Source organism: Rhinolophus ferrumequinum, chromosome 20 (assembly GCF_004115265.2).
Source record: "Rhinolophus ferrumequinum isolate MPI-CBG mRhiFer1 chromosome 20, mRhiFer1_v1.p, whole genome shotgun sequence".
NCBI classification, from domain to species: domain Eukaryota; kingdom Metazoa; phylum Chordata; class Mammalia; order Chiroptera; family Rhinolophidae; genus Rhinolophus; species Rhinolophus ferrumequinum.
This window is the reverse complement of record NC_046303.1, coordinates 8016975-8043031: the sequence shown is the minus strand read 5'-3', so window position 1 is coordinate 8043031 and position 26057 is coordinate 8016975. Positions and strand designations below refer to the sequence as shown.

Genomic DNA, 26057 nt, shown 5'->3' with positions numbered 1-26057 from the left:
TTTCTAGGTCAAACTTTCTTTGCATTTTGTCAGCAGTTTGATTGCTATTCCTAACTCTCTGCTACAGCTGCTGTCACCAGAGGCATCCAATGATCCCCTAGGTCTTTTTTCCAGTGAGCCCTTCTGTGTGGGCAATGTTTCCCACCTGCTGGTAGTCACATCTGCGTAATCCCTCTTTGAGTGTGGTGGGGCCTGTCACTTGCTTTGAACTTCTAGAATATGGCAGAGGTGATGGATATTACCCTGTGATTAGGTTACATACAGTTGTGACTCCTGTCTTGCTGGTGGACTGGACTCTCTCTATAGTCTTGTGTCTTATACTCATTGGTGAAGCAAGCTGCCATGTTGGAGAGGCCCACATGGGAAGGAACCATGGTGGCCTCTCACAAACAGTCAGCTAGGAACTGAGACCCTCAGTTCAACAGACCTCAAGGAATTAAATTCTGCCAACAAACATACAAGCTTAGAGGCAGATCCTTCCCCAGTCAAGCCTGCAGGTGAGACCCAGCCCTGGCAGATACCTTGCTTGCAACTCGGGAGAGACAGTGGGGTAGACGACCCAGCTAAGCTATGCCTCCCAAAAACTGTGAGCTAAGAAATGTGTGTCATTTTAGGTAATTTGGTCTGCAACAACAGATAACTAAAATACCTGCTCAGTCTTAATCCTCTTTGATCTTTATTTTCCTTTACAAGTTGAAGGAAAATCTCATCCCTGCAAATATCTCCAGCTCTTAACTAGAAGCTGGTGATTCCCAAACCTGTGTTTCTATGCCAGATCACTCTCCTCAGATCAGAATCCATAACTTTGACCTAATGGCCATTTCAAGAGTTCCATCTGGATATTGTGCAGGCACCGCAAATTCAGAATGTTTAGATCTGCCCCTTCTTCTGAGTTTCTTGACTGAGTATTTTTCACCTTTTTTATCTAGCCACCCAATCCTGTGAGTCAGCTCCCTCCTACCTACCAAATCCAATCAATCAGCAAGTCTGGCATTATAACCTTCTACTTCCCCCCTTATATTAAAGAAGATATTTCTCAAAGTTTTGGTTTTACATTTTGGGAGTGAGATAAAAAGGTAAAGCAGTTGTTAGTCTGCTTTTTTTCCATTAAAAGATAAGCAAAGAGTTCAGATAGTGAATTTCATTTGGCTCAAAAATTATCATGTGTAAATCATAAATTGAACTGTTCTATACAACCCATGTTTATATTTATTAAACTTGTCTCCCAAAGAAAACTGGAGCAGTTGAACCAATAATGATTAGACACTCCCCTGGCTTCTTTATCAGAATTTTAGGAAGAAATAGGCCAATAAGATAAAGCCTGCTCCCCTGCTGGTGGTGAGGGACCAATACCTGTTGGTTCTGTCAAGATGAAAAAGATGTGGACTCTCTAGCTGCCCCGTTATCTAGAAGGATCCATTACGACTGCCTCTGCTGTAAGGCAGGTCATCTGGAGGGGCACAGGCAGGGACATCCGAAGGCTCCGTTCACAAGTCTATCTTCAAGTCACAAGTCACAAGTCTATCTTCATGGCGCTCATATCTGTATCATTTCCTGAGTTCTAAGCTTGTATATTACGTACGGAAAGGACATCCCCATTTGGACTCCTGTGGGCTCCTTAAATCCAACATGTGCTAAACTCCTCCTTAAACCACTCCATCCCCTGGGTTCTTTACCTCGGTGGGCAGTGGAGTCATCGATCCAATTTCCCAAGTCATGAAAGAAGTATCAGGCGTAGCATGCCTTTCTCTTTTACCCTCACTTCTAGTACGTGACCATGTTCCGGGGATTCAGCCATCTGAATCTCTCTCATACAAACCTTTCTGTTTCTCCCCACCCCCACTACCTTTGTTCAGGCCGGCACCATCTCACACAGAGGCGCATCCTCCCAGTTCTCCCTCCCAAGAGACGGTCCCCCCACCAAGCCATTCTCCATGCTGCCATCTGTTTAGAATACAAGTCCGGTTCTGTTTCTTTCTTGCTTAAAAACCTGCAGTGGAGCTCCACTCCCCACAGGAAAAAGGTCAAACTCCATACAGACCTTACATCACCTGGGCCCTGAATAGCTCTCTTCCTTCCTCCTCCATTCCATGGCCTGGCTGTACTGTCGCACTTTGGTTTCCTCCCAGGAGCCATGCTTTCTTTGAGACCCAGGTCTTCGTCGATGCAAAAACACTTTCTGGGAACCCCCCCCCTTCCGTTCGCTTGCCTAGTTTATGGTCTTAGTTCTGAATTACCTCCTCGGAGCACCTTTTCTAACACTCCTTCTTCCCTCTCCTCCCCCATGATGCCCCCATAGCATCTGTGCTGCACATTTGGAGGCAGTTAGCACTTTATGTTTAATTATCTGTTTACTTGTCATTCTCCCACTCTACCCTACAATCTTCTTACACGGCAGGCGCAGTTTCTTGTTCGCTCTTGAATTCTCACAGTGTTTGAGATGGGGTGGCACTCAATAAACATTTTCAGATGGTGAGTTGCAATCTGAACTGTTCGGCTTAATATACGTGACAAATAGGCGGGCTTTAGGCAGGGCTGTCCGTTGTCGCCCACTTTAGATGTGGCTCCACCACTCTTGCCCACTCTGTCACCCACTACCAGCATGGGAACAAATCTCTCGGGAATAACATGAGATTACGGCACATCCGGTATTCAGCTTTTGACTCTGTTCTCCATAATCACCTACAGGCGAAGCTGTTTGAGGGGAAGATGGAACTTCAGTTTGACAGACCTTGAACCCTAATATTTTAAGAGCCAGGGACAGGATCGTCTTTGGATAGGACAGACATGTCCCAGGGGATAAAACAAAGCTGTCTTCTTCTTTTTAGTTTGTGCCTGATTAACTGACCATCTCTTTATAGGCCTTTTCTCTATAGAAACAGAAGGGTAAAATTCTATGAGGTACAAAGAATGACAACTGCCTAATTATTGCCAGAAAGAAGGTCTCCACATTAACTGTTCTAAAATGAAAGATATTAATTTTTTTTTTTTTTTTTTTTTTTTTTTTTTTTTTTTGCGGGGGGTGGAGGAGGAAGGGGCAGACTATAATACTTAACCAGCTTCTGGCCAAAAATTCTCTTGGATCAACTCATCCAAATGACACACAGGAAAGTTAGATACTCTGAGGTGCATTGCTTTTGTTTATTTATTTTTGTTATTTAAAATAGTGAGATGGGCATTTAATGCTCTAAAATTGACCCAGCATTTGTGGGGCACCGCTGTTCATTCATCTATTGACCGAGTAGCCTCTTCTTTTCCCATTGGTCGTGCCCGTGGGTTCTCACTGGGCCTAGAGCCGGCGGAAGGTGCTACAGTTCCCTCCAGGCTCCTGAAGGAATGATCAGCCCTCCCTGTGGTTTGACTGACCATCAAGACCAAGGTGGCTGGGAAATTTGGACGCTTGTCACTGCCACTTACCAAAGGCTGGGTCTGAAAGACTATAGTTGGGGAGAATTTCCAGCTTTCAAAATGAAAAGAATGGCAGAAACACTCTCTCCCTTCTTATTCTATTATTATTTTTTAGTTAAGAAACATCATGAGCAGGTCCAGTATGTATAACAGATAAAAGGGGAGCTCCTCTGGTTGAAGCCAGGATAATGGACAGGGTGGGGGCGGGAGGGGACAGAGTCTGCTCTCCGGCTCCCCGTGTTCTCCTCTCAGACAACGTCCTTTCTAGAAGGATCTGTAGAAGAGATTTCTTACAGGTCTGACTTCCAGGAAGCCTTGTGATTATATATGTGTGTGTATATATATATATATATATATATATATATATATATATATATATATAATTTATTTATTTATTTTATTTGTTTAATTTTTGAGTACTTGATTTATTGTTCTGTCTTATGGAGGCTACGACCTATGCCCCTGCTTGCATCAGCCCCTAGGAAGCACAGGGTTGATGTTGGAGGCTCCCGCTGGCAGTTTCTCAGACCTCCCCTGCACACATTACATGACTATGAATCAGTCAAAAAGCCAGGTATCATTTCCACCTTATTTTCCTTTTACTCTGATTTTCATGAATGTTCTATCTTACACATGTGTGTACGTTTACCTCAGATTGTTTCTGTAATAAAACAGTATAAAAATAAACACATGGATGCATAATTATATTTAAAACATAACCTAACAGATAGTCTTCAGCAACCACTGTGTGACTGCGCTTACCTCATTGGGGTGGAATCCATCGACGGGCTCAATGAGCTGCCAGGGCTGCCCGCCTCTCTTCTGCCACTTCTTTGTAACTGCAGGACACACACACAACCAGCGGGTTAGAGACACACTTCCACCAGCAACAGTCAGGGAGCAACGACTGTGTGAAAAATGTCGTCATAGCTTCCCACTTCCGAGCCGCACGCGTACCCAGCCACGGCTGCCTCTGAGTTGTTGTGTCAGGCTGGGGGCTTTCTGAACGGAAATGATCTTCCCATTGTATGATTCCCGCCAGCCCCCAACTCAGGAAGAAAATGTGTGAGGGTGTTGGATAAATGTGGTTTGTGTAGTGAGGAGAGGGGTGGGAAAAGGTCAGCTCTGGAATATTCGACACCAGTTTACATCCGTCTCCTTTCTCAGTGGCCGGTAGGACAGTATTGCAGGAGCAAGAGGGGAAAATCGAACGTTTTGTTACCATCACATTTCATGGGCTACCATTTCCAGTTACGGCCTGCACGTGTCAAGCATCACCAGGAAAAATCCAACAGTTTGTCAGAAACATAATGACGTAGGTAAAATCATCTCAACATCACATTTAGAGTGAGAAGGGCCACAGAGAAAATATGTTGAGCCCCAAAGCGATGAGAAGCAATAACACTATTTGTCAACAGGAGTCAGAGACCAGGAATGTCTGCAGTAGCAGCACATTCTCTCTGCACTGTGGATCATACAGGCAATAAGAACTTGCTGAGGAAATTTCCAGGCCTGGAGAGCCTCCAGAGAGAAAAAATCGTGCAACCTGTTGCTCCCTGCGTGGCCCAGGTCCTCACTTTCCCACCCTTCAGAGACGGGAGCAGACACAGCTAAGATTCCGCGGGTTCTTCCCTCTTCACTCCACAAAAACTCAAGGGCAGGGATCTGCACCCTGGTTGTTTCACCTCCGCCTCACCTCTAGGGACGAAATGCAAATTCCACTGGGGGCCTTGACTGGACAAAATTAGCTGGACTTTCCCAAAGCGGAATTGGTTTACTCTGCTTTCGTAAGTAGTCCTAATACCACAACATGCCATCCCCACTTGCTACCCACGCTCTCTGCCCAGAGGGCCTGCAAATCCTGCTGCCTTCCTCTAAGCTCAGGAAAAAATTCCTGCTGGTGGTTTGTAGTCCTGCACACTGGACCTCCAATTCCTATTGGCAGAACGGCCACCACTGAGCTGCTCTTGTATTTTGCATCTGGGCTTTACTAGAGGTTGTTGGAAGAAGCAGCTATTGGAAAGTGGCCTTTGCATTTCTCGTGAAACTCAAACTGAAGACATTGTCCAGTGTGTCCTCCACACAGAGTCCCAGGGGAGTTGTTTCGTGCTGGTAACCGATGTATCTCTGAAGCAACGGAATGTAACTGCTCTTCTGATAGGAAGCTCAGAGCTGCAGTGGTGCTAAAACCACAGGAACCCTTAGGAAGACTTATTGGTTCTGCTGAACCAGCTTGCAGACCTCAATAGTTTCTTCCCTGCCCTTGGCTGCAGTTACCTTGGAAAATAAAAGGCAGAGGCTCGGGAAGCATCTGCCTTCTTTAGTTTGCCTAGCTGTTCTGCCTGTTGTTTCAGGCATGACCTTGGAATCAGACTTTCTGCTTCGGGTTCAATTCTGAGTGCTCTGCCTTTCCCTCTGGACCTGAAGCTTTAAAGCTCCTATGGGTCCCAGACTGCCTTCCCTGGGCACAAAATGCTGCAGCCCATTCCTTCCAGTCCGTGCTCACCCATGATTGGTTCAGGCTCTTTCTTCCCCCTTTCGCCCAAGAGAGGATGGGCCAGTTACCTACTGTTTTCCTGCAGCGTGGGGGTGGTGTGTCCTGCTTTCCTACTTTATAACTTTATGCTGATTCTCTATCTGAACCACCTCCAATCTGAACAGTAATTACCCTTAATGGAGCGCCAGGCATTTGGAAGTGTTTCTTTCGATGCAGAGCCACTGTCACCCCGACTGGGCTCCCTCAATGCTTTTGTTCTTTTGCAATATGTGCCTCGTCTCTACCTTGCAGTCCCACAGGGTCTCTATTACAAGCACCCACAAGGGCAGCAACCTCCCTGTGCTCCCCATGATTTCAGAGGTGACGTCGCTTCCATTCCGCTTGTGCCCCTTTACTTCACCCTAGTTCTCAGGGAACTTTTTGTCCTTTTTCCTGCTTCTCCCTTTATTTTCAGTTTGGTTTCACCTCGTGCTATACAAATGTTAAAAAGAGAAAGAAAAGGAAGAATGAAATAAATCCCAATGGGATGTTAAGACATCCCCAGGCTAAAAAGACAACGGGAAATTAGCCCAGCCAAACCCTCAGACAGAGCCTGCTGAAAAGTTACAGGGTTGGGTGAATAAGAGGCTGAGATGGTACTAAAGAGATTTACAGCCAGCCGTGGGCCTGACCTGGACCACCCCGTAGCCTCCGACCCAGTGTGGGTAGGAAGCCTCTTACAACACTTTTGACTGTCCATCTTTGCAGAGAAGTTTGAGTGACAGCTTGAATCTAAACCTGTGCCTTCACTGGGCTAGAGAAAATTCAGAAAAAGAATTATGGTGATCTGGAGATCTGGCAAATCCACAGTGGAAAGCCAATCTGAGCCTATCAAGGAAACATAGTTTAAGCCAAGACTGTGTTCCTTGAGAGACATGCTTGCTAGGAGCTTGATATTTACAAGGTCAGATTTGCTTATACTTGAGTTTCCTCCAATGTGATTCAATTTTGGCACCTGGGCTTAACGTTCGACTAGGCTATTTCCATTTTGATGTGAATTCTATGTGCATTCTTAAGTACCACACTAAAAATCCTGGCCCGTAGTCAGAGGGAGAGGTGCTGATAGATGTTATACTTCATGGAACAAGTGGACGTAATTCAGTCATCAGAATTAGTGACTGTTTTAATATGAGAAGGGATGGTTATGCCCTCCTACTCCCCTTGGAGCAATTGAACAATTTCCATAACGTGGGATTCTAGAGAAAACTGCAGAACAAAAGCATACAGAAACGAGAAGGGATATTTACTCACTAAGCTTTGCAAGGGATCAGGGGCACACCCTAAGGTGGGGGGCAGTGGGGGACACCCACATTTTATTATCACCACGCTCTCCTCCCTGCCAGGAAACATGTGTGTGTGGGGTCCATCCCCATCCCTCCCCCACATTAGTAGGATGCTACAAGGGAATGCAGTGGTTAGAAGTACTGGCTTATCATATAGAGTAATCCGATTGGTATTAAAAGAAATGCCATAGGTTACCAAGGCTACAATCAGTCTATTCACAGTGGGAAACATCATTTTCTCACATGATTATTATGTTGGAGAGGGTTATCAGTCATCGCTTATCTGCAGACATCAGTATACACTGAGAGGGAGAGTCAGGAACCCACAAAGGAGTTTTAAGATTTCACCGATATTGTGACTAGTGCTAGGCAAAACCACCGTTTTCCGTTTGTTTATCTCAGGGTGAGATTTTGCCTTCTCAGAGCAACTGCGATACCAGACAGTGGTCTCTGTTTCTTCCCTGATTGATTTTAGGGTGGGAGGTCCAAGCAGGGGTAGCCTAGCAAGTTGGCCAGTTTTCTTCTTACCTGGGACCATGATTGAAAACAGGTAAATAAACTCCTATTTGTTCTTCAGAAGACCTGACTTAAACTTTGTGAATGATCCCTTGGGTTTGATGTAGAACATGTTTTCTTTATCTGTAAAGTCAGAGAAACTCTGCTAAGGACCAGCTTTTCAGAGATGCAATAGAAATGACAGAAGAAGATTCATAAAATAGTTGGTTGCTCCTTGATCAACAGCAACACTCGCAGATATTTAAAGAGAAATCTGCATCCTGGTTAGTCAGCACCATGAAGTCACTGGTTGTTTGTACAAACAGATACATAGGAGAACTAAGAACAAGGTTTACTTCAATTGAGTGGTGGGAGTGGAGGGCCGTGGGTGGTACCGTTGAATGGTCAGCGTGAAAATGTCCTTGTCAGCCAGGTGACATTTTCCTTCCTCTGTTTGGGAGATGTGGCACAGACAAAGAAAGAATAAGGACATTACCCGCTCAGGCTGGCATTTCCTGAAGGGAGGGAAAATTGCTGCCTGTTTAGTTCATAACCAGTTGGAGGATGAGTCAGCAAGAGAGAAAAAGTCTTTGGAGATGAGCCATCATCTTTCGGGGCTGGACTGAGGCTCTCAGAGCGGAGAACAGCCGGCTCCCAAGGGTCAGGGACCCTCAAGTGCAATTTGCTTTGTCACAGGGCGTGAAATTGTAAATTTTACATTAAAAACGAGGATATTGATGACGCCATAGTCAGCTCAAATATAGTAGAGAAAGGAGAGGAAAGATTTTCATGGGACTCTTAAGACAGCAGATTTAATAAGCAATTCTATAAGGTCTTTATTTTTGATAAAAGAAGACTGCAGTGATAATGAGATGCATTTCTACCGCAGCGTCCTCTAAGGAACTCAAAGTGACCCATAGGCATGACTGGAGAGGGGAGGCGGGTTGGACATTGAAAGAGAAGAAGCATTTATTCTCCATTTATCATATGCCCGGGAACAATGCAGTAGGTGCTTTCCATGTATTGATGGCAGTGGCAGTGGGAGGACGTAAGTGAACAGTTATTGAGTGCTTCCGACATTACAAGTGTTGTCTCAATCCTTGCACAAGCCCTTTGTTTAGTTAGTGCTACCTTACACAAAAGAAAACAGAAGCTAAATGGTTATTTAATTTGCTCAAAGTTACACAGTTATTCTGGGTCTGAGCTGGGATAGGAACACAGTTCCTATCTGGTTGTAAACTCTGGGCTCTTCCTGTAATAGCACACTGCACCTCCATGAGGTAGGCCCGATTTCCCGGATGATGAGCTGCTCAGGTGTGGGAGGTTGCCCAGGGAGATGGATCTGGGAGTGGGTGACCCCTCTACCTGCTCTAGAAAAGGCTACGATTTCAGGGTAAAGACATTCACTTTGCAGTAATCTGGCTTTGGGCATAAGTGAAGACTTTGGCAGAGTTCCTGAAACCTAGATACAAATTCCAGCTATTTTGGAGGTGGATATGGTGGCACCTTGATATTCCATGTAGACGCTGTATCACACAGATGTTCGTGGGGTCGGATCCCAGGGCTCCCTTTCCTCTGCCTTCAAACACCCTCCCACTGTGTCTTTCCCAGTGAAGGGCTAGGTGGAGAAGGCCCTGCACCAAAACAGACCTTCACCTGAATACATGCCAGGAATTTACAAAATCTCAGGAAATTCCTTGAACCGTTGATGAGAATTTCCAAGCAAGGAGAAATACCAAGGAGCGTTCTCAGTAAGGTGACTGACTGCCATTTGATTTAGAATATTCAGCTCAGTGTCACTGAACTTTTTTTTGTGTGGCTTTGTCACTGCGTTTATTATTGCTGTGACGACAAGGATGGGCTCTGCGTCCGAGCATGTAAGGTCATCAGGGGAATGGAGGCCAGTGCTGGGTCAAGAATAAAGCTCTTCTCTCTAGGTCCTGCACGGAAATAAGGACAGTTCTGTTCTGTTGACGCGATCGGCCCAGCCCCTATGCAGCACATAACGGGACTTAATAAAACTCGGTGACCAGCTGACTAAAGTTATTAATCTTGGAGCATTATAAGCCCTATTTATTAAATTTTAATTGGTCATCTGTGGATTGAGTTAAAATGCAGATTCTGATTAGGTAGACCCTAATTAGGAGTGGGGCCTGGGGTTCTGCATTTATAAGTCGCCCCCAGTGGAGGGGACGCTGCTTACCCCAAACCACACGTTGAGTAATAAGGGTGAGGGACCGGTACTCTTTCCTGGGGACCAGCAATGCCCCAGGCATGGCTTTTAGGGGTGTCACACATTATTTCACATGGTCATCCCACAGATTTGGTACAGAGACGTGGTGTCTCCATTTTCAGGTCTGGAAAGAGAGCGTAGACATGTTTGTTCAGGGACTTGCCTGCAGTCCCAGAGATAATAAAGGACAGAGCTAGAGGCTACTTTGGAAAATGAAAAAGTCCCATGTGAATGCTAGACATTATTATGCTTAATAACTTTATATTCAAGGTTGATAATGATCAAAGATCACTTGGTGGTATATTTGTTTACACCAGGAATTCATTAATGAGTCTTTAACTCTGCATTTTAATGAGGGGTTATTTATCAAAATGTCTCTCCCCATGAGAGAAATATGTATCACCTAGGCAGGAAATCTAGTTAAGGGAGATCAGTCTTGTTGAAAAGATGTTCGGAATTGAAGTACTAGAGTCTGCAAGGCCAGCGTGTCAGCTAATGTAATATTTGATAATTCATGATGGCCATCTGCTTTCTCCCAGCTGCTGGGGCTGGGGGGTGAGGGCTTTGAGGGTTGGGGAGATAGAAAGGATAAACTCTGGAAGAGAAATCATCCATCCTTTGCACACACTGTAAAGCTTTTCATTAGCTTCATGTCAGCTGACAGTCAGTCATCAGGAGGCTTTTCTCTTGTACAACAATTGCTTAGCAATGAAAATGAGACGGGGAGGATTAAAGCCAGCAAATAATAATTTTTCAGAGTCAAGATGTAAAGGAGGAATCCGTAGCTCCAGTAATCATGCCTGTCTTTTGGGGGCCACTCATCAGTAACCCCTGGTATTTGGACAGAATACTTGAAAAGAAATACTAATTCTTTCCTGGAAGCTGGGATATGGGTTGTCCACTTTGCCCCACGCAAACCTGAGCTCCCCCCTCCCGAAAGAGACTCTGATTTGTTTCTTTATGTGTAGGGCCCAGGAATCTGTATTGCTACTGAGTTCCTGGGTAATTCAATGCCTACTCTGAGAGGCACTGCCTTATTCCTTATTCCTGTCACATTCCCCGTTAGCCCACCAGTAAGTGGGGCATTGCTGTACAGGCAAGGACAAGTTAGGTGAATCCAACGACCTGCTGCTGGCTCCCTGCCAAAGCTTTTTCCAACTGGTCACTGGCTCTGTTGCTTCAGAGATTCTAAAATGATGGTGAATAAGGAATGATGCTCCCATCTTCCCAGAAAGAGTGTCACACTTTACCTTTTTTTAATACTCAGAGCTATTAGTGTGTCAGGATGGTCAGGACCCCCTGTCCAATCTACTGCCTGCTGGCTTATAAACCCCTTGCTCGGGCAAGCTCTAAACAGTAGCTGCTGCTTTTGTCTTGTGTTAATACCCAAACCCAGCAAAACTTACTTTCCTGGAAGTCAAAAGCCACGTAGAACAGATCGAAGTTTGTAAATTTCTTGCTGGTTGCAATTTTTTTCAGTGTATTGGAGAGTTGTTCCGCTCTCTGAATACAAAGGAAACAGAGGATGTGATGAAATCGAGACTTTGGCTTTAGTTCCAATTCCAGCAGAACAAAAAATCGATGGTCCCCACCCCCACGCCAAGCCTTAAGGACAGAGCAGCTCTGCACATTAAATTCTACTCATGCACAAATGGCCAACGGACACATGAAACTCTTAAAATTCATTAGGAACCAAATCAGTGCAAAGTAAAGGAATAAGATACCACTTTTCTCCATGGGATTGGCCAAGAAAAGATGAACGATCATGATAATATAGAATATTGCCGTGGGATAGGTGATGGAGAATGTCAATTTGTTTAACCTTCCTAGAGCGCAATTAGGCAAGATGGATCAAATCCTTAAACATGGTGTACTCTTTGACCCAGTAATTTTTCTAGAAATCTGTCTTAAAGAAACAGACACGGTACACAAGGATACACACACACACACAACATAATGCTATTTATTACAATGAAAAATTGGAAATCTGTATGTCCAACCCCAACGGATAAAATAAATCATGGTGCGTTCCTATGCTGTATACTCTAAAATGATTACAAAATTAGGATGTGGAGGAATAACATATGACCATCAAAAGGCATAAAACAGTATTCTGACACTGTAGACAAAACCCCGAAAATACCTAATTAAGAAAGTCATATTGGAAAGACATATTAACTTTGGGTGGTGGGATCTGGGGTGGGATTTTTGTTATTGGAGTTTGTGCTTTATTACACTTGCCAAGGATTTTGTTTTTTAAATTGAAACATTTCTTTTGTGAAAAAAATTCAATGAATCTTTTATAAAGATATTCACTACCCCTGAAAAATTGCATGAACCATGGGTTCCCTTCAAGAAGAAAGAAGGGCTCTGGAGTACTTGGTCCTCATTTAATGTGGGAGAACTCCAGTCATACTGGCCTAAGCTTACTCACTTCTCTCCACCTCTACACGTATGCCTAGGACCGGCTTTAAAGGGTGTGTGGGTGTGTGTACGTGCATGTATGGAAGAGACAGGCAGACACAGACAGTGACTGAAAGACACAGTAAGAGCGAAAGACCCACAGGAGGAAGAAGGAGAGAGATAGGGTGTCCCACACGCTCTCGGCTCTCAAGCCTCCTGGAAGCATGATGTCTCACCAGCTTGGAGGCCATTGCGCTGCCACAGTGCCACCCTCAGTGAAAACACTGCAGCAAACACAGGGACAGGACAGAATGATTCGAGACGGCATCAAAGCACCTGCGAGAGTCCTACCTCTGAAGTGAGAGTGCGGAGTGTCTGGTTGGAAGACATCCAGCCATGGCAGGGGGTGATCTGAGAGCAGGAAAACGGTATGTGATTACAGAGGAACAGGGCTGGTGATGAGGGGGAACGTGGCCTTGGAACAAATCAGTGCGAGCTCACCTGAAGACAGCTCAGGAAGGAGTAGAACTGGTCATAGGTCACGTCCTCGTTTAGCTGGCCTGGAACACAGAGAGGTCAGGAAGCACTCAGAGAGAGCAGCCAGCTGGAGACACGTGTGGAGGCCCTGCCTCCCCTGCGGAGGGCTGGCCTTCCAGGTCCTGCCCTGATTTTTCAACTGTGGTTGCTTTTGAGGAATGCTGGGTGCTTCCCTTTCTGAGCCCCTAGAAATCAGACCTGGAGTGGGGGAGGGGCCTTAAGGAGTTTGTACCCTTCCTGAGCTGTGGCTGTGGGCTTGGGCAGGGCCTGGGGGGGCCTGACCTCATCTGGACCCCAGGTAGAGGTACAAGGGCACCATATGGACCAGCACACCACTACCAGTGGACTTTGCAGAACCGTGGCTTTGTCCAGGCACTGGGTTGAAATGCCAAGTTCCTATGGGGCACAGGGAGCATTCAAGGAGGTAGGTGACAAAACCTCCCTTCCAAGTTTATGAAACACCCAGGGCTGACCCAATGCTCCATGCTGAGGGCCTCGCAGGACATTCTGAGTGTCTGAGGGTCTCCAAGAGTGCTTGGCAGCCAGGAGCGGGGAGGTCTGCAGAGTAAATCCTTTCATGGGCCAGTGGAAGTCTTATCTGAGCCCCAAATAGTAGACGTGCTGTACACTTACTGTTTTGGTGCAAGTTACGGAGGTGCCTGAGATTCAAGGCAGTGAGTGCTACATGCAAGTTCATCCAGAGCCTTTCCAAACATCAGTGGTAGACACAGACTCTGGGGAACGGGGTGGGGGTGGTTCTTCCCTCTTCTCAGTGTCTCCCCTCTCTTTTCTCCCCTTACAGAATAAACACCCCCGAGCATATTCATCTTTCGTGCTGTGGCTGAGACACAAAATCCAGGTTCTCCCAAAGCTCAGGGGTGAATCACTGAGGTCTTATTCATTAATACTTCTCTCACGCTCGGAAAAAAAATAAAGGGAAATAATAGGCCCTATCTCTGAGCAGAGAGAAAGATTGAAGGTGATAGAACACAGTCTTATTTTTCACTTATGTTTCAGATCAGTTAGACTGCTAGGTAGATTCAATTTTCTTGTCATAGAGGAAAAATACATTATCTCTCTGTGTGGGTGAGTGAATCTCACGACTGGAAAACCACAGGCTTATTATCGCCATTAAAGTCACAGTGACACACCAGGCCGCGGCTGCTCCCCACAGATGTCTGCGTCTTTGCGTTTCAGATGAATCCCCAACCACTGGCTTCTGTCCTTGCTTTCACTTTATGGGCTCATCATGGAGCCCAGAGCTCTAACTTTCCCCAAGATGCTGCTTTTCACCACTGAGGTTTCTTTCCCTCGTGTGTGTGTGTGTGTGTGTGTGTGTGTGTGTGTCTTATAATTTGTCTCCTCTCTGTATGTGTCCCTGCGTATCTCAGCCCAACCCAGCTGCAGAGACTGACACGTCCAGCCTGCACTGTGCACCCTCGATTCTCCTTGTCCCTGGATGACTTGGCTCTGGTTCCCTCCTGGGACGGCCCCTAACCTGCAGCCTTCCCTCCACCATCTTGTTGGAACCAGGGCCTCATACTAAACTTCAGGTAGCTCGGCTGGGACCCTGACACCCTGCTGGGTCCTGCTGAGTCCTCTCTCCTGGAGAGGTGTCCTTTCTCTCTTTCCCCTGCCTAGTGGCTGAAGTCTCTTCAACCTGGGGGAGGTGGCACCTCATGCCTGACCCTAAGTAGCACTCTGGGACCTTCCCCTTTCCTACCTTCAAGCCTATCCAGAGGGATTGAAGCTTGTCCTGCTCCTGGATACTGGGGACTCATCTGCCAGATCCCCACTGGGGGTGAAGCCCAGTCAAAATCTTGTTTCATCCCAGCTTATTCCCCTCTTCCTGCTGCCCTACAGCTGAGGTACCAGCAAGCTTAGATGACACCACAAGGCGTGCCATCCTCCTGGGCCTTCTCCCAGTCCTGTCCCTTTCACCTCTCTCTCCCTGCCCTCTGGCACGGGCTCCAGTAGGACCAGGCTAATCGAGGGAAAATCCTAGTGTGAGTCGGTACGTCTGCTGCACAGGATAAGGGCACGTTCAGTGTGGTTAGATGGTAACTGGGAAAGCTGCGAAGAGCTGGTTTCCCCTCTCGCCTGTTAGCGGATAGGGTGACTGGGGCTGGTCACCTGGAGGGTCAGTGGGAGTGCTTGTGATGGGCTTGCGGTTTAGAGAAAGAGAAGAGAACAAAGAGTTCTTAGGTTTTTCTCCTCTTGTTGGCATGGTCAGTTTGCCACTTACTCTTTCTTTTTAAGTGTTACCTTTTATCCCTGTTACTTTAATGGTATTGTTGCTTTTTGAGGAGCCTGAGTATAAAGACTGATCCTGTGGGGTAGGGGGTGGGAGATGAGGGTAAGGGGGATCACATATATGGTGATGGAAGGAGAACTGACTCTGGGTGGTGAACACACAATGGGATTTATAGATGATGTAATACAGAATTGTACACCTGAAATCTAGGTAATTTTACTAACAATTGTCACCCCAATAAATAAATAAAAAAATTGGTCATAAGAAAACTACTGTGCAACCCGAACTTATGATCCTCAAAAAAAAAAAAAGAAAAGAAATTAATAGCATCTCAAGATGCTATTAAAGTTAAAATAAAACTTGTGAAGAAAAAAAAAAAGACTGATCCTTCCTACGTGTCAAACCTGTAAAGAGGCAGTGGCGGCGACACCCTGGTCAGAAAGCAAATCTGGCGAGGAAAGCTGGTCAAGAATGACCAAGACAGAAGGAGTGTCCTGCAGTGGCCAGGAACTGTAAGGGCAGAGGAACTCCCAGTGTGTGCTCACATGGGGTGGGTGGGCGCTCCCAGTGGGTGTCATACGCTCCCTCTGAAGACAGAAGGGCATGTTCTGCCCCAGCCGGCTAGAGCAGCAGTGTGTGTCTCAGTCATTTGTAAGTTCTTTAGGGCAGGGGCTTTGGTATTTATTTAATGCTGGGACCATAGATGAAATTTTAGGCCCCATGAAAGCTATCAGGTGTTAACAAAGATCAACCACACGTCCATGAAATACGATCTGGGGTACTAAAACTTATTAAAACCTCACTAATTCCGACTGGGGGAAGCCAGTGATATGATATAAGGGACACTACAATACATTTTAAAATACATGACGTTTTAAGTTTAACAGTGATTGGGGTAAGACGAAATTGTTGTTCGATCTTTGCGGCAGAGAACTTTCAAGGAAGGCCTACGGGCAGGCTTGTTTGTAGCCGGAAACCCCTGACCTGTGGATCGTGGTCGGCCCTGGGGACAGCTCCCAGGATGCTTATGGCTCGTGCCAGTGTCACTGACACTTGGGAATTTCACTGTCAGGAGCTATATGCTCTGTCCCCCAGCGGAGTTGTCTTTTCTCTCTCATTGAGGACAGGGACTCCGTCTTCGTGTCATCTTTACCCCCAGAGCACATACTAGGTGTCTCGGACATATTTATGGAAAGGGTGCCTTCCTCACAGACGGTGTCTGAGAGGACTGCTCACTGCTCAAAGCTGCCCTTTCTCAAAAGATCTTATGTAAGTAGTATCCTAATGTGTGACACTTACTCTTGGGTAGTTCCTCAAAAACACTATCCATTTCTCGCCAGGAATTTTAATCAGCGGTAGAGACTGTGGGTCTGTCAGAGCGTTTGGCCGCCAGACACTGGCTGGGTAAGTGACTCTCAAACATGGCCGAAGAGGACAGATGCTGGGAGGGAGGGAGTCACATGCTGGCAGGAGTGAGCTGGGAACCTGTCTCGTCCTGGGCCTGTTATCTGCCGCTCTGATGCTGTGGCATTTATCCTTTGCTGAGTTCCCACCTGTCCTACTGAGGCAGCAGAGACTGTCACTGGTCCAAGGACTGTGTCCTTCTCCCTGAGCTCTTTCCTAATCCTTAAGTCCTTAAGTCAAGTCCAGAGATTATCGTCATCATGGCTCAAAGGCGGAAATAAATTGGAAAACCCTTTGTGTGCGTACACAGCCCTTCGCACAGTGTCCTGCGAATCAGACCAGGGTGTTTGGCTATTGATGAAGATGAGACACACACTCACCGAGGCAGAGCATCCGAACTCGGAGGACGGCCTAGCAGGAAACTGCTTCTCTGTGGTCCCGTGAAAACGAAAGACCAAAGATCAGATGTGGAGCAGAACAGAGATGACGTGGGGCTGCAGCTTTCTCTACAAGTCTCTCTGTTACATGAGGGGAGATGGGAAGCTGGGGAAATCCCAGCAATTCCCAGTCTGTCCAGGAAGGACCCTGAGGCTTCATTAGGACTTTATCATTTGTTTCCCACGGCAACCAGGCAGTAGGGATAATTTAGGAAATGAATAATACCTTAAACAAGATTTGATGGTTTCAACTGTCTCCCTAATTCAGTATTTTTTTTCACCACTAGGGTTGTTTTATATAGAACAAACTCGTTCTGCCTTTTCCTTCTTCCACTTTTGTGTGTGAAATGCTCCTATAGGATTAGCAGCTGAGGCCATCTGAAGACAGGGCGAAGCGTAAAGAAGGGTTTCTCAACTGTGGCACTCTTGCCATTCTCGGTTGTGGGGACCTCCTGTGCATTGAGGATGTTTAGGAACGTCCTGGAGTCTACCCGCGAGATGCTAGTAGCACCTCCTCTCCAGCTGTGAGAATGGGTGGGGGTGAGTGGGTTGCCTTGGATGTGAACCAGCGGCCTAGAGAATCTAGCAAAGTGATCAGTGAGACCCCAATCACTTTTTTTCTTTCCCTTGCTCCCTTCCAAATTGCATGGAGTCATTATCACATGCTGTGGTTAAGTCAGGTGGCCTGTATGGAGTATCTGAAAGAATTTACGGAACCAGAGTTCATGGAAGGAGAAGAGGATTTAAAGTCAAAACCCAAAGTCAAGTCCCCATGGGTATGATGGAGTGAGTGAGTCAGGCGCACGTTTTTCCCACCCCCCACTTCCCTGCTCCAAACACTTCTTAGCATAAGAGAAATTTAGGCCTCTAGAAACATTGTGTGTGGTGGTGGTGGCGGGGACTGCAGTTTTCCTACTCAATGGCTCAAAGAGACATTCTCAGCCCAAACAAACGGTTGTCCTTCACGTGCCCAAGGCAGCCCAGAGCGGAGCCAAGTTCTCCGTGTGATCACGTCACTTCTAAGGGGCCCGGCAAAGCCGCAGGAACAGGAGGAATATGCTTTCCTCATGCAGGACTGGATGGTATTTGGTCTGGATAATAGCAACATTTGTGGCACATTTTTTTAACTGAAGAGGAAATGACCTCAGTCTCCTTGGTGAAGAGCCTGGAATGTGGGTGTCTACCATTGCCCTCCAGGGAAGGGACCAGAACCCTTTGAGAACCGGTAAAAGGGCCCCTGCTCTTTTCCTGTGTGGGGAGGGGTAGGACTCCCGGAGGGAGGTGGGGGGTTGGTTTCAACAGGGGTGAAGGAGGAGGACAACAGGAGATTGAAAAGATGCAGAGAAGCTATATGAGCGAGGGAAAGCTCTCTTAAGGAGGGCATTAAGGGATGAGTTCTGGGTCTTGTCCCTTTGAATTGCTCACCCGAATCATAAGAAAATGGTTGGACTTGCAGCACATTTCAGCTGAGGGTGGTTTGAGGAGGGGGCTACAGCCATACGGGGAAGGGGCAGCCCCTTTCATGAGAGGCTGGCACAGGTGCTGCCAAGCTGGGGCTGAGGGGAAGGCACCCAGGCCTGTCCTGGTAGATGCCTGTCGAAGGGGACTGAGGCTGGCAATCCCCACCTCCTCTCCCCGCTGAATTTTCTCCCATAACACTTATCCTCTGACATACTTTTGCAGTCTTACTCCCACTGGAATATAAGCCTTATGCTGGCAGGGGTTTTTGAATATTGTGTTCACCGCTCATCACTCATTGCCTAGAACAGTGCCTGGCACATAATGGGCGCTTAATAACTATTTTTTTAAAGGAACATTCTCCTCCAAAACACACAAAGAAGAGCCATGCTACACCCAGCTTACATAGACAATGAGCTGTGCAACATTTGGCAAGCTACCTAACCTCTCTGAGCCTTAGTTTATTCATCTATATAACATGGAATTAATGAAAACGTCTACCTCACAGGGGTGTATCATAGATGAGCATGGCAGCCCTTCCTACTGCTTTTACAGCGTAATGCATCTGGAGTGCTAGAGGTGCTATCAGAAGCACCTGGAGGATCTTTAAAGCACTTCAGAGCCCAGGAATCCAAGAGAGCGCAGAAGCAGGGGCAAACCCTCTGGATGACCGTCAGCTACAGAATTCTATCTGGCCACCAGGGGGCACTCATTCCTGAAGTTCAGAGAAATCCTTTCCTTTGACTCAGGGCTTTCGGTCTCTTTTTCATTTGAGCTTCGTCAGCTCCTTCTAGATTTTACCTTCAGTTAAAAGAGTTTCCTGATTTAAACTCTTACTTTTCAGTTTGTCCTAATTCTTCATAAAATACGTCTGCTCTTTCTGTCTTTGGATCTGATTCTGCCCACCTTTGGATACTGACCTTTAGATCCTGGCCCTGGGGGCTCTTCGCTTCATCAGTTCTGATCTATGTACTGTGATGGTATTTTAGGTGTATTCCCATATAATGTGAACTATATATATTTGAACTAGATAGATATACGTGGACATTGTTAAAGAGTAAAAGTATCTTCAAACTGATACCGAGAGGATGATATCTGTCGTGCAAATGATCCCAGAGAAAGGCTCCATCAGGTAAGCCGTATAAAATAACGTGGCTCCCATTCGGCAGGTGGGAATTCAGGAACTTCAGAGACTCCATGACTTTGGAATAGAATTGCTCAGGAGTGGTCATTTCTGGGACCGGGTCAATCTTCCTGTTGGTAAAATAAACAGGAAACATCTTAGTAGATTACAAGGATAGATGCACGCAAATATAAAATACCTGCCCCCTGAAACCCGTTTCCCCCCTCCCTGGGTGGTTATGGTGCTATTTGCAAAATCTTCTTGGCTTCCTGTCTCCCTTGTGGTTGGGTGGGCCATGTGGCTTGTCTGCCGAGGGGTTGCAAGAAGAAATGACGTATGTCATGTTTGGTGGAATGAGAGCTTCTAGAATGTTCTTTTTCTTTGCCATATGTTCTACATAGCAGTTTCTATGGGCAATGTTCTACATAGCAGTTACTTCACCAGTCTGAGTCCTGGAACAGTCACGTGATGATTTTTGATAGATATGCAGTGTGAGTCAGAAGTAAATGCTTGTTGCTTTATTCTATGAAGGTTTTAGGGACTGTGTGATCCTGTAGTATAACCTCACCCATCCTGACTGACACATGCAGTTAATGGAATCAAAGGAGTCTGGTGTTGATTAGCATTTGTCTGACACTTTGAGGTCTGCAACTTGGTCTTTAAGACTTTCCACATATACTACAGTCAGGGAAACAGAATTTCACGGAGAAATGAAGTTACATTATGTGTCCACAATGTATCCTTCCTTTTTACACCGAATTTGAACCTTCATGAATTTCTTGATAGACTGCTATTTTAGGCTATATCCCTGTAATGCTATCTGCCAACAGGCAATTCCATTTTGCTTTAATGCCTTTCTTTTCATACTGTATTTTCCCCAAAATAAGACCAGGTCTTATATTAGTGTTTGCTCCAAAAGACACATTAGGGCTTATGCTCAGAGGATGTCATCCTGAAAAATCAGGCTAGGGCTTATTTTCCAGTTAGGTCTTATTTTCGGGGAAACACGGTAGTAGTGCTTGTGCTCTATAGAGGATATTTGAAATTTTAAATTATATTTTTCTCTTCTTGTTTCATAAAAGTTAGTGAGAAAAGGAAAAGAAAGTTTTGAAAGTAGTTACAGAGCATGGGCCTAAAATCAAAGAATTTAAGACAAAGATGGAAATCACAAGTGAGCTGAAAGTAGCAAATTTTTAGTTTCAATCAGACATTTTTTGAGTTTAAGTTGGTGACTCTGGTTTGGAAAAAAGCAAATATAAGTAATGTACAAATAAATATATTCTACAAATACACTGTTGAAAGTTACTCTTAAATTTTTTTTCCTTCCTTCCTTCCTTCCTTCCTTCCTTCCTATCTTCCTTCCTTCCTTCCTTCCTTCCTTCCTTCCTTCCTTCCTTCCTTCCTTCCTTCCTTCCTTCCTTCTTTCCACCTTACAAGGCAAGGTGTAAATAGGATGTTAGAATATTTTTTGGCTTTACACATAAGTCTATTATTGTTCATTTTTTTGCACAGTTGACTTTTGTACACACTTTCAGGAACACCTCAAGTTCAAATTTAGTACTAACCTGTACTTACCTGATAATATGGATTCTCTAAGGTTTTCATCGACTCTTGAGGCTCTAAACTGCCTGATGTTATCCTGAATGGAATAATGCTATAAATTGTTTTCTATTTTGAGTCCTTACAATTCCAAATTTTGGAATAATCCTATCATGAGTTGCATAGCATCCCTCAGAATATGACCTTATTTGGAGCAGATGTAATTAGTTAGGATGAGGTTATATTGTATTAGGGTGGGCCCTAACTCCAATCCTAGTGTCCTTATAAGAAGAGGAGAGGACACACAGACACACACAGGGAAGAAGGTCATGTGAATATGGAGGCAGAGGATGGAGTTATGCTGCCACAAGCCAAGGAATGCCAATGGTGCATGGGACCCACCAGGAGCATGAAAGACAAGGAAAGATTTTCCCCTAGACTCTTCAGAGGGAGCATGGCGCTTGATCCAGAACTGAGAGAGAATACATTTCTGTTCCTTCAAGTCATCCGTTTGTGGTACTTTGTTATGGGAGCCCTGGGGAACCTAATACAGATTTCAAACCAGGAAAAGTAAGTCCGTTACATACAGGCTGGACCCAAGGCATAAGTGACATGGCAAGATGGGACAGAAAGAGGTCCCCAGGGATATCTACCATTCTTACTTTTAAGGGAGGTCCTAAAAGGACATTGTCAATATAATTTTGGAGGGACTTTTTCAAAATGTATCAAAATGTGAAGTTGACTTACTCTTGACCTTGAAATTTGACCTTCAGAAAGTTGTTCTATAGTAACATTTCCACAAATGTACGTACAAATTGCAACACTGCTTGGAATAGTATAAAATTGGAAAAAGCTAAAACGCCTGCCTGCATAAATTGTAGTAAATCCATGCAGTAGAATGCTATGCAGCTATTAAAAAGAATGGAGAAACTAGATGTAGGTGATTGTTGCACAACGTCCTGAGTGTACTAAATGCCACTGACTCATTGTTCACTGTAAGATGATTAATTTTACATTATGTGGATTTCACCTCAATGAAATAAAAAAGAATGAAGTAATCTGTGTGTATTAGCATGGGAAGACTGCCAAAAAGTGTTGTTTAGTGAAAAGAACAAATGGCAGAGCAGTAAGCATAATTATTTCATTTCAATGAATATTAATAAATATGTAAATTAGAATTTGCATAGAAAAAATCTGGCTGCAAACACATCAAACTTTCACGATTGGTTAACTTGGAGCAGGTCTGAGCTGTCTCTCCAACCACATGAAATCAAGATGAATTAAGATGGAGAAAGTCTCCCTGACCCCCTATTTGATGATTATTTTTTGGTTAGAGACACAACCGTGATGATAAACAAAGAATCTGAGCTAATTCGTACTTCTGAAAGGGGCACCCCCCCAAATTAAGCAAGCATAACCAAAATGGCTAATGACTCCGTGAGATCACGACGGAAGCCTTGATGCTCCTAATGAAATGGTTTCCCCATCGTGTAAAGCCACTTAATTTACACGTGTGTCATAAAATCCTGTGTGCACGACAAAATTAACCAATTCTTAGCTCAGGCAAGGGCAAAAGGGTGTAAGTGACAGATGGAGGAGCAGCCCTTCTGGATGCCATAGAAGATGCCTTCTGGCTTCTCAACGCCGTTTTGATCCGTTAGTTCTAGTACTTTGGTGACCCGAGAGTCCCAGTGGTTTGGGAAATGCCTCTTAGGCCTTCATTGGTGTCAGTCAAAGGCTGAACGGGTTGAGCTGAGAGCGTCTAACCCTTTTCCAGGTGTCCTGGAGCCCAGTGTCAGGCCCACTTCACCATCCTGGCTTTGCCTATCCACCTCGGTGCCCTGTATCCCCCTTCACACGCCAGCAAGCTCACGCCAGTCACTCAGATGGAGAGGTGAAGGGTTTGCCAAGTTTACAGAGGAGAACTGGCCTCGGGGGCACAACGCTTGCGCCAGGGAACATAATGAGAGATAAGTCGGTGCCCCACCGCTGTGCTCTCACACCTGTCAGGAACACACGGCCGGGCCTGGAACAGATAAAGAGCCTTGCCCCTTGGGTGGCTCAGGGCCTGTCTTTGTCCTAATGAATTGTGTCTGATCATGCAAAATATGCCTAATGATTTGGGTACAGGGCTGTGATCATTTCATTACCCAGGCAGGTATTCCAGCCAGGTTTCACCTGGCTGACGCCAGAGAGAGGTGCCCCCTCGCAAGAAGTAGAAAACATGGAAAAACGTGCTGTGGAAAAAGTTTCCCAGAGCCAGAGTGAAAGCCCCGAGACCTGTCATAACTGGGTGCTCACACCTCCTCGCTCACAGCTGGCATTGGAAGTTTCGAAACACCCAGGTAATAGAAGTAGCCTGTTTCTTCAGGCCAGCCCGTTGTAATCACGTCACAGACCTCCCACCCAATGCCCCCGAAGGAGCATCTTGACACAGCCTGGGAATGGAGTGGGGACTCCTGGGCCCATATGACCCCAAGCATAGAGATCCTGGTTCCCCTTCCGTGGCTGTGGCCTGGGAGGGAAACTCCTTATCTTTTCCTTGGCCACCAGGCCTCCACGGAGGAGGCTGGGAGAGGAAATTCCTCTGAGCAGCAGTTGTCCCCTTTCCCTTGTCTGCTGGTTTTCTGCCGTTTGATTGGGTAGAAGGGGTTGTGTCGGGGCAGCCCCCACTCCTTGCTTCAACACCTTGGCTGACTGCTTAATGCAGTGCTGACAGGCTGTCGGGGCGACTTCTGAAGCGTCGGCATTGCAAAAAAAATACTCGGGGGCCGGGGCACACAAACAACCTATGTGGGGTGGTCCTGGCTCTCTCTATTGTGTGAAAAGTACACAGTTTATAATTTCTAGGTCCACTATAAAAAATGGAACCATGTCAACTTGTGTGGCTAGTGCTAGGTGTTTTATAACGCAATCACATTTCCAGCAATGACGGTGTTTGTTTCAGGGCTGGCGTGTCGGGATGTTGGGGAAATGTCACCACCCTGTATGATCTCAGGGTCTGAAGGCCATTCCCATTTCCCATTGCTGCCCTGCTACCTGGGGTTCTGGAGCGGTAGCTCACTCACATTTGCCCCATTTCCTGGAATTTTTCTCCTTCTGTATCACACACATGCTTTCATGGGCAATGATAGAAAAATCCAAGGAAGAGGGGTCAGCTTAGGCCAAATCGAATAGTTACAATGAGAAAGTGCGGTTTGTCTCTATTATTTTCTTTGTTTCTTGAATTTCAGACACTAAGAGCTATCTTCTAATCGTGACCTTCATTAATTTACCAAGTATTTACTGAATAACTACATGAATTTAGAGAATTGAGAGAGATGAATATATGGGGTCCGACAATTAAATTCGCGAACTCATCCTAGAAAAAGTGCGACATGCCTCATTGCTGAATATCACTACGGTCACCTTTGAGGTACTCCCCTTGGGAAGCTATGCACTGATGCCGGTGCCTAGTCAACCCTTCAAAGCAATTTTGGAACTCTTTTTCTGGAATGGTCATCAGAGCTGTCACTGTATTACCCTTGATGTCCTGAATGTCATCAAAATGTCTTCCTTTCAATATTTCATTTATCTTTGGGTAAAGAAAGAAGTCATTGGGGGTCAGATCAGGTGAGTAGGGAGGGTGTTCCAATACAGTTATTTGTTTACTGGCTAAAACCTCCCTCACAGACAGTGCCGTGTGAGCTGGTGAATTGTCGTGGTGCTAGAGCCATGAATTGTTGGTGAAAGTTCAGGTCGTCTAACTTTTTCACACAGCCTTTTCAGCACTTCCAAATAGTAAACTTGGTTAGCTGTTTGTCCAGTTGGTACAAATTCATAATGAATAATTCCTCTGATATCAAAAAAGGTTAGCAACAGCATTGCAACAAGTTCTCAAACTTAATTGTCAGACCTCATCGTTGGCATTACTTCGGAAAGAGACAGCATCATCATCAAAAAAAAGAGAAGAGTCAAGCAAATATTCCCAAACTTGTTCCAGGGTGGACTTATTACACAACTCATTGCTGGCGTGAGCTTTTTATGAAATCACTTGCTCACTTTGTGTTATCTACTCCACCTTGACGTTCTGGCAGATGAGGAGGTATAGTTGCCATCTGTCTTTATTTTTCTACCCTCGCCACAGGACATTGCAAAGTGGGCATCACAGGGACATCCCACACTGCCAACTCCTTCTTTCACCCAAATGCTTGCTGCTTCTTTGCCCAGATCCTGGCAGGGGAGAGGCTGGCACAGGTCTCAGGCTGATGGCTGCCTGCCCTTTGGCTCTTTGGAAAAGGAAAAGCAGGAGTGGACTGCTTTGTGAAAAGGTAAGCAGGTTCCACTGGAGAAGGTCAGCTCCAGGGATTTTTGGCTCTTGGAGTCAAAGCCTCTCTCTGCAGGTGTCCTTGACTCAGCGTGACAGTTTGTTCCTGTCCCCTCAGGCCTGATCTGACCCAGGTTCCATAAGCAGCTTGATGTCAAGGACTGTGGCTTCTTTGCCATTATATCCTTGAGCCTGGCACGGTGCTTGGCACATCATAGGTGCTCAACACATACCACTGAATGCATAAAAGAAAGTAAGTCAGGCACGTGTGGACTACAGAAAGAGCACAGAAGTTCGTCAGGGAACGTGGTTTGGCTGTCAGCCTTGCTGCTCAAGACAGTGGAAGCAAGTGCCTTAACATTACAGACACTCAGCTTCCTCGTCTATAAATGGGGACCCTTGTACTTGCCTCGTAGGGCTGCTGTGGGGATGAGATGATATAGAGAGTGGTGTAGCTCTGGGCTCCTGGCAGGTTTCGGGGCTGTTTGCTCTTTACTAGAGAGTTCCAGGTGGTTTATCACCGAGGTTGAGACTTGGGCCCAATGTGTAGCCTTGGCAAACTTGGGGTTCTGGGGGAGAGCAGTGAACAAGCTTAGGGGGTGCCAAGGCAGGGTCTGGCACATAAACATCTCTGGATCACA

General features: G+C 45.8%; 1 protein-coding gene across 1 annotated transcript in view; it reads right to left on the bottom strand.

Annotated features, from left to right (window-relative positions):
* AOAH (acyloxyacyl hydrolase) overlaps positions 1–26057 on the bottom strand; it is a 140270-nt gene that overhangs the window by 6037 nt on the left and 108176 nt on the right. Inside the window, exons 16-20 of the mRNA XM_033088018.1 lie at positions 19530–19702; positions 12860–12918; positions 12710–12769; positions 11362–11458; positions 4171–4247 (exon numbers count right to left, since the gene is read on the bottom strand). Of these exons, the coding sequence (XP_032943909.1) occupies positions 4171–4247; positions 11362–11458; positions 12710–12769; positions 12860–12918; positions 19530–19702 (466 nt within the window). The remainder of the gene's footprint in view (positions 1–4170; positions 4248–11361; positions 11459–12709; positions 12770–12859; positions 12919–19529; positions 19703–26057) is intronic.